Below are 9,169 nucleotides of genomic sequence, written 5' to 3'. Positions count from 1 at the left end.
ATAAAAATGGCAAATATACCAAAAGCTAAATCAAGCAGAGATTTACGACAATTTAACGATGTTAATAATTACTGAAACATGCACATTTCAAACATTTAACCAGTTAAAGATAATGAATACATGACAACTAGATCCAAATATTTTATTACAAATAATTCCTACAAAAGTCAAGAGTTGGCTATAACATGAGTACAAATAAAGTGAGTGTGTGTACATGTGTGTATTATAATTTCCCATCCTAAAAATGTATCCCGATTCACCAATCAAATACCTTCATCGAAACCACAAAAATTTATTTATTTTCTCCAATCGGGCAACCCTCATAAAATTCGACATAGCCTTGTATAAAATGCATTATGAAAGAAATGGTGTAATGTACACAAACAATTTGAGCCTTTCTTACACGAGACAATTGTGTAATGTAGGCTCCACGAAATATGAAATGCGCTATGAAGAAAATCATGTTGGCCTACTGTTGACTTTCACAAAAACAGGGCTTTTCTAACTACAAGTTCACCAATATCCCAAAGTATTAAGTGAAAACAAGCATAGAAAACAGAATTGGCATTAATAAAAAAAACAACAACAATGTAAGGCTACTATTATATTATAATTATTTTGGTGACAACCTGGTTGATTAACAATAGTGGGTTGTTAACACATTTGTTTTTTTATATAAATAAATGTGGGACACAAAAAAAGTCAATGTAGAGCACCATTGTCCATCATGCATTGCTCTAATAACTTTCAATAGATTGATCTGACGTTTGCCCCCCCCCCCAAAAAATGTATTTTCCTATGAATGAGGTCGCATAAAAATTTGTGTATTTTCCTACAAATTAAATCAGGCAAAATGTGTGTATTTTCACATGAATTAAGCCATGCAAAAACGCATGAAATCTGCTGAAATACATTTTGTACATATCTGCACAAATTGTGTGTGAGATTGTGTTGTAACCGCACACATTATATTTTTGCCTGTTTTTTATAGGCTATGGTTAGGCTATAGCCTAATAGTTCAGTTACGATGCAGGCATTTTTTGAGCAAGGGACAGACAGAATGAGTCCCAACTGAATGCAGAAAATCAGTTTGGTACAATAGACTGCTTAGAAGTCACTGACACACATATCTTCACAGAATTCCTGAAAGCTCCGTTATATGACGGGGCCAAAACCACGTGTTTATGGAATGGAAAGACAATCTTTCAATTGCAACCCCATCTCCCTCTATTTTTTGAGGAAGAAGCGCCACCAAGTGAAGTGACTTGATTTGGCAATGTGTTGTTTTGTTGGGACTATAGTTGCAGTCTGTGCATCCTCCCTTGGCGTTTGGTGCTGTACAGATCCTTCCCCTTCTCCTCAGAGTGATGAACTTCTAGACAATGGTTTTCTCCTAGGAAATCCGCTGTGTTCAGTTCTGTTTGTTTTCGTGCAGTACTTCTCCTCCCGGTGCGACATATGCAATTTATAGAGTATGTTTTTTTATTACCGACTCTCTGAAGTGGTTCCTTTACACGACAGAAGAAAAAAACTAATTTATTGCTAAGTCTGACAGAGCCTAGAGAAATCTTTTCACCACGTGAATGAAAACGCAAGTGAATGAAGACTTGGATATTACCTATTTTTATATGAAACAATTGTTATTATGCAACTGCAAGGATCTCATCTATATCTGGGTGTTTAAGCCACTGGATTGCTCTTCGCCCAAATCAATGTGGTTTCTTTGGAACATTTTCAGCAAAGGAACACATATGCTGCAGTGTCTTTGTGGCAAGAGTCTTAAGAAAAACAAGAACCCAGAAGGTAAGCCCTTTGCCTTATGTGTTCTTTGCTTTTCGCAGTGGTGAGCTGTACTGTGTGTGTGTTTGTTCTAAAGGGTGATAGATCTGCAATGATATTTGAGCAGCGAGTGGATACAGTGGAGGAAGGGGGGGGGTAACTTATCCCGTAGAGCTGTTATAGCCTATCGGCAAGCCCTGGCATGTTGGGCACAGACAAACACACACACACACACAGGAAAAAGCCACCTGCAACACCAAAGCATGATCTCCTAACTTTTTAAATAGCGCCCAGACATCTGATATGTTAGCAGCTTTGATGGACAGAGGGATCAAACCCTAATACTGTTGTGTTGCTCACTGAGCCTCTGAAAAAGCGTAAATCATAGTCCGGTGTCACATTGTGACATAGCTACCTGGCTCTCAGACCACCATCCAAGTGATGCACAGCCCAAACGCACACCTTCCCACAATTTCAAACCAATGAGTCTCCTGTGCTTCGTTGTATATTCATTTGAATGTTTTGACAGTTGGAGAAATTGCTTGAGCTGCACTGAGAATTAGAAAAGTATGAAAGCCAACGGTCCAATATTCTAGAACACTGCAGTGTGTACACGTTTTGGACTATGATAAACCCTTAAAGGAAAGGTTCACCCATTTTGAATGTTGCATATTTTTTGTGCATATCTGAGTAATCTTCTATCGATTCCCTATGTTTTGATGTGTATCTTAGTTATTGGCGTTCAAGCAGGCAGAAATCCGGCCAGTATGACGTAGCACTGTGATAAAGTCCCTCTCACTACACGGGAAGTTGATAGACATGTCCGCCGTCTAAGAGTAGTATTCCTGTCAGAATTCATTCCTGCCCGATTTGATAACTAGGGAGAATGTCTTCTCTTGAATGAGCCATTGATCATATTTTTGCTATATTCCTACTTTGAGAAATGTGTAATTTCTAGGAGGGTCTAGCACATTTTTCCTATTGTCTGCCTTTTTAGTTCAGGGTGCATTGCATGGTACCTTTGCCAGAGATATTGTATATTATAACCCTAACCCCCTCTATGAGGAAGAGCGGTCCTTGTCCCAGAATCGCCCAGAATCCACCAGGCATGGGCAACATTTCCCTGCCATTGCGAATGTTAGACTCCACTCTGTTTTTTATTTTATTTCACCTTTATTTAACCAGGTAGGCTAGTTGAGAACAAGTTCTCATTTACAACTGCGACCTGGCCAAGATAAAGCAAAGCAGTGCAACACAAACAACACAGAGTTACATATGGAATAAACAAACATACAGTCAATAATATAATAGAAATAGTCTATAAACAGTGTGTGCAAATGGGGTAACATAACGGAGGTAAGGCAATAAATAGGCCATAGTGGTGAAATAACTACAATATAGCAATTAAACACTGGAATGATAGATGTGCAGAAGATGAGCGTACAAGTAGAGATACTGGGGTGCAAAGGAGAAAAATAAATAAAATAGATTACAGTATGGGGATGAGGTAGTTGGATGGGCTAATTACAGATGGGCTATGTACAGGTGGAGTAATCTGTGAGCTGCTCTGACAGCTGATGTTTAAAGCTAGTGAGGGAGATATGAGTCTCCAGCTTCAGTGATTTTTGCAGTTTGTTCCAGTCATTGGCAGCAGAGAACTGGAAGGAAAGGTGGCCAAAGGAGGAATTGGCTTTGGGGGTGACCAGTGAAATATACCTGCTGGAGCGCGTGCTACAGGTGGGTGCTGTTATGGTGACCAGTGAGCTGAGATAAGGCGGGCTTTACCTATCAAAGACTTATAGATGACCTGGAGCCAGTGGGTTTGGTGACGAATATGAAGCGAGGGCCAGCCAACGAGAGCATACAGGTCGCAATGGTGGGTAGTATACGGGACTTGGTGACAAAACGGATGGCACTGTGATAGACTGCATCCAATTTGCTGAGTAGAGTGTTTGAGGCTATTTTGTAAATTACATCACCGAAGTCAAGGATTGGTAGGATAGTCAGTTTTACGAGGGTATGTTTGGCAGCATGAGTGAAGGATGCTTTGTTGCGAAGTAGGAAGCCGATTCTAGATTTAATTTTGGATTGGAGATGCTTATTGTGAGTCTGGAAGAATAGTTTACAGTCTAACCAGACACCTAGGTATTTGTAGTTGTCCACATATTCTAAGTCAGAACCGTCCAGAGTAGTGATGCTGGGCGGGCGGGCATTTGTGGGCAATGATCAGTTGAAGAGCATGCATTTAGTTTTACTTGCATTTAAGAGCAGTTGGAGGCCATGGAAGGAGAGTTGTATGACATTGAAGCTCGTCTGGAGTTTAGTTAACACAGTGTCCAAAGAAGTGCCAGAAGTATACAGAATGGTGTTGTCTGCGTAGAGGTGGATCAGAGAGTCACCAGCAGCAAGAGCGACATTATTGATGTATACAGAGAAAAGAGCTGGCCCGCGGATTGAACCCTGTGGTACCCCCATAGAGACTGCCAGAGGTCCGGACAACAGGCCCTCCGATTTGACACACTGAACTCTATCAGAGAAGTAGTTGGTGAACCAGGCGAGGTAGTCATTTGAGAAACCAAGGCTGTTGAGTCTGCCGATAAGAATGTGATGATTGACAGAGTCGAAAGCCTTGGCCAGGTCGATGAATACAGCTGCACAGTATTGTCTCTTATTGATGGCGGTTATGATATCGTTTAGGACCTTGAGCGTGGCTGAGGTGCACCCATGACCAGCTCGGAAACCAGATTGCATAGCGGAGAAGGTACGGTGGGATTCGAAATGGTTGGTAATCTGTTTGTTAACTTGGCTTTCGAAGACCTTAGAAAGGCAGGGTAGGATAGATATAGGTCTGTAGCAGTTTGGGTCTAGAGTGTCTCCTCCTTTGAAGAGTGGGATGAACGGGGCAGCGTTCCAGTCTTTGGGGATCTCAGACGATACGAAAGAGAGGTTGAACAGGCTAGTAATAGGGGTTGCAACAATTTCGGTGGATCATTTTAGAAAGAGGGTCCAGATTGTCTAGCCCGGCTGATTTGTAGGGGTCCAGATTTTGCAGGTCTTTCAGAACATCAGCTATCTGAATTTGGGTGAGAAATGGGGGAGGCTTGGGCAAGTTTCTGTGGGGGGTGCAGGACTGTTGACTGGGGTAGGGGTAGCCAGGTGGAAAGCATGGCCAGCCGTAGAAAAACGCTTATTGAAATTCTCAATTATCGCGGATTTATCGGTGGTGACAGTGTTTCCTAGCCTCAGTGCAGTGGGCAGCTGGGAGGAGGTTCTCTTATTCTCCATGGAATTTACAGTGTCCCAGAACTTTTTGGAGTTTGTGCTACAGGATGCACATTTCTGTTTGAAAAGCTAGCCTTTGCTTTCTTAACTGCCTGTATATATTGGTTCCTAACTTCCCAGAAAAGTTGCATATCGCATATCGGTGAGGTACATTGATCTGCAGGTTGAACATGGTGAGATTGTATACTCCTAAATTGATAGCTGTAAAATCTCAAACTGCACTAGCTACTTTACATGCTGATATTGTCTTTGGTATTATTGTGTTTAACTATGTTTGCTAGCTAGCTACCTACCTAGATAGCTAGCCAGCCAGCCCATAGAGAGAGCATTGCATTGTGGATTTTGTAGTCGACTTGAGCTGCAAACGATTTTCACAATGATTTTCCATGTTGCTACCAAACTTATTATAATGCCAAAATGAAACATTTGTTCACCAAAGATATTGTTCTCGCATATTAGTGTTATTTAACACTGTAAATTAAAGGAATGAATGGTTTTGGGTGGATTTTCCTTTAATGGTCTCTCCTTTAACCAGGTTAATGCTCGGGCTTGCTGCAGCAGCATTTCCCACTGCAACATTGCTTCTCAATTTAAAGAATCACTAGGCAGATATTGCTCTGGCCATTTCCTGGTTGCTAAAATTCAAATAGTTTGCCTATTTTCTGTTTTTGTGACAAAACAAGCAAGTTTAGCGTCGAGAATGATTGTACCATCTAATCCGCTGTGAAATTATTTTCCAAAATCAAAAATATTGTATTTTCAGCTGGTGTACAAAACCAAATGTAAAACATGTAAAATATAAAACTTAAAAACTGGAAAGACTTGGCGTAGTAGCGTATCGCTTTGGATGATGCCCCAATTATTTTTAATTACTTTTTTAATGTTCTCTGCTTCACTGCTGTATTTTGCAACAAGTAGCCCCGATTCAAAAAGCGATTCTCCAACTCAGCAGACTGTAGTCTGTGTTTTATTTTTTATTCATTGAATATCCGAAACATACAATATACTTGCAGTGAAGCCACTCAACAATTACATCATACCAGTCATCCAACAGATTCCCATTCAGAGCGACACACAGAAGCATTCAGGGTCAATGCCCTGCTCAAGGGCAAGTTGACAAATCTACCACCAGGCTAAAAACGTGAACCCTCCAAGATCCCCCCACAGTTCCCCAATACCTGTCCCTCAACCATTCGAGACCCCTCCCACAGTCCCCCAAGAAGAAAGACCCCTCCCCCCCAATGCACCAACAACCAAGAGAATTAACTAAAGTGAAAAAAGGAAAAGACAAGAAAACAGCAAACAACAATGGCAAAAAAATTATAAAACAAAAGACATCAAGGACAACTAAAATCATAACAGCAATGACAAATGTATACGCTTGTGTGCATGTCTGGCACTATTACATGTATGTGTGTGTTCTTGTATGTGTTTATTTGAATGAGAGTGTGTGTATATGAATGTGTACAAACACCTGCACGGCATCAGCCTCAGGCATACCGGCACTCAGTGACATTCAAACGGACTTTTTATTATGTTTTATTTTGACTTTTTTTTTTTTTTTACTTTTATCTTTGACCATCATTCTATCGCCCACACAGCAACTCCACTCCCACTTGTCTCCAATTCCACATCCCAACCCTCAGCTTCCCTCAGCCCATCCCATCTATCTCTGCTGGTCACCAACTTCAAGTTTCTACGCAACACATATCTTTCAACTATGCTGTGATGTTTAATGTACAATTTCAATCTATCTAATTGAATAGAATCCACAGACTGCGAGTTGAAGATAAATACTTTTACTAATATTAGTATTAGTATATAAGTAATTGACTGACCCGGTCTCTCCAGATCTCCTAACAGTACTATTTCTAGGGTCAATTTTTGATCAATGCTATGCATTTTCAGCCATTCCTGAGCCTGAGACCAGAAACAGGCTACCTGAGGGCAATACCAAAATAAATGGTCTATTGATTCTGTATCCTCACAACCAAATCTGCAGAACATCGAGGATTTTATGCCCCAAATATTCAACATTATGTTGGTGGCAAGAATTCGACATACATTTTTTTGCTGAAAAGCACGAAGTCTTGAATCTTGCATTGTTTTATATATTATTATTATTATACCTTTATTTCAACAAGGAACACAGACTGAGACCAAGGTCTCTTTTACAGCTGGGCCCTGCGTATACATATTTACACATATAGTTTAGGTACAATGATTAACTCATATCAACTCATACACAATCTACCATGGAATTGGTACATCAAAAATCTCTTCCCAACTATTTTGCCATCTGTATGGCACAGTTGTCAACATCCTGGTCCTCAAATGAAACTGGTATACTTTCCTATTCATGCAATATTTGTTCCTCCGCCAGTTTTGATCCTTTATATTGAGCAGACAGACCAGTTCCCTACCTCCTCCCGCTTCCACCCGCCTCCTCCTTTTTTGGGGCAATGCCGTAATCAATTGGTTGTACTCTTGGATTGAGGAGAACTTTTCGTACAATACAACTCCATGAAGGACATAACACTACCATTCCAATTTACAATATCATTTAAGAACAAAATACCCCTTTCAAACATCTTTCCCTTAAATACTGGTATTTTATCAACCAGCACATTTGACTTCAGCCATAATATTTGTTGTAATATTTGTTCTATCTTTTCAGGGGGATGAAATTGAAATTGTAGCCAGCTCTGCAATGCTTGTTTGAAAAAGAGAGATACTTTGAAAAAAGTATCATTTTCAATTTAGCGAAAATGAGACATGGCAATCTGCACAAAGGCAAAAAGGCCATTTTTAAACAATGAATTAGCTTTTCTTAGTAATCTACTTGAGAACCATTTAGGGTTCAAATAAAACTTTTGAATGAGTGAAGCTTTTAGACAGAGGTTTAGTGCTTTTATATTTAATAATCTCATCCCTCCCAATTCATATTCATTATATAGATAGGCATGTTAAATTTTGTCAGGTTTAGCGTCCCAGATTTGAAAAATAAATAATCAGGAGTATCTTTTGTGATATGAATACCGAGTATGTCTACTTCACCATCAGCCCATGTTATAGGTAAACTGCAGGGTAATGTAAAAGTTGTATTGTTTGAAAGATCAAATACGTAATATTGTACACTTTTCATAATTAGGTTTTAGTCCAGAGAGTACAGAGAAGTTATCTAGATCTTCAATTAGACATTTCAGGGATCTAGCTTGCGGACTTAATATAAAACTTGAGTCATCGGCATACATGGACACCTTTATTTTTATGCCTTGGATTTCTAATGCACTAATGTTGTTTTTTGATCTGATTTTAATAGCTAGTATTTCGATGGCCATAACGAATAGATATGGTGACAGCGGACATCCTCTTGACAATTCAAAACTCTGAGAAGTAGCCGTTATTTACTATTTTACACCTGGGGTTGCTATACATTATTTTTACCCATTTTATAAGAGAATTACCGAAATTGAAAAAATCCAGGCATTTATAAAGAAAATCCAGTCTTACTTTATCAAATGCCCTTTCAAAATCCGCTATAAATACAATTTCTGGCTTCTTATATGTTTCATGATGTTCTATTATTTCTAGTAGTTGTCGTATATAATCTCCAATGTATCGTCTATGTAAAAAACCTGCCTGATCAGGATGAACAATACCTGGTAAAACTCTTTTAATTCTGAGTGCTGTGCATTTCGCAAGTATTTTTGCATCACAACATTGAAGTGTAAGGGACCTCCAGTTTTTTAGATAGACTGGGTCTTTATATTTGCCATCTGGGTCTTGTTTTAATAAAAGAGAAATCAAACCTTCCTGCTGAGTACCTGACAGACTACCATTTCTATAGGAGTAGTTAAAACAATCTAACAATGGAGCTTTTAGTATATCAGAAAATACTTCTTATACCTCTACCGGTATGACATCAAGCCCTGGGGTTTTTCCAGACTGAAAGGATTTAATAGCCTCAAAAAGTTATTCCTCTGTAATTTGGCCTTCACGCTGATCTTTCTGTACATTTGTTAATTTTCCATTTTTTATATTATTTGGATAGAATTCCTTATCATAATCTTCATTCAGTGGGAAAGGATGAGCCGGAAAAAAGAAC

At 39.3% G+C, this 9,169-nt stretch overlaps 1 protein-coding gene across 1 annotated transcript in view; it reads left to right on the top strand.

Annotated features, from left to right (window-relative positions):
- The first annotated feature begins 1,262 nt into the window (after positions 1-1,262).
- LOC106586029 (fibroblast growth factor 14-like) overlaps positions 1,263-9,169 on the top strand; it is a 148,693-nt gene continuing 140,786 nt past the window's right edge. Inside the window, exon 1 of the mRNA XM_082968842.1 lies at positions 1,263-1,803. Coding sequence (XP_082824968.1) covers positions 1,584-1,803 — 220 coding nt within the window. The 5' untranslated portion in view covers positions 1,263-1,583. The remainder of the gene's footprint in view (positions 1,804-9,169) is intronic.

Source organism: Salmo salar, chromosome 25, assembly GCF_965601325.2.
Source record: "Salmo salar chromosome 25, fSalSal1, whole genome shotgun sequence".
Classification (NCBI taxonomy): domain Eukaryota; kingdom Metazoa; phylum Chordata; class Actinopteri; order Salmoniformes; family Salmonidae; genus Salmo; species Salmo salar.
Note: the sequence above shows the minus strand (reverse complement) of the source record. Positions and strands in the feature narration are given on the sequence as shown.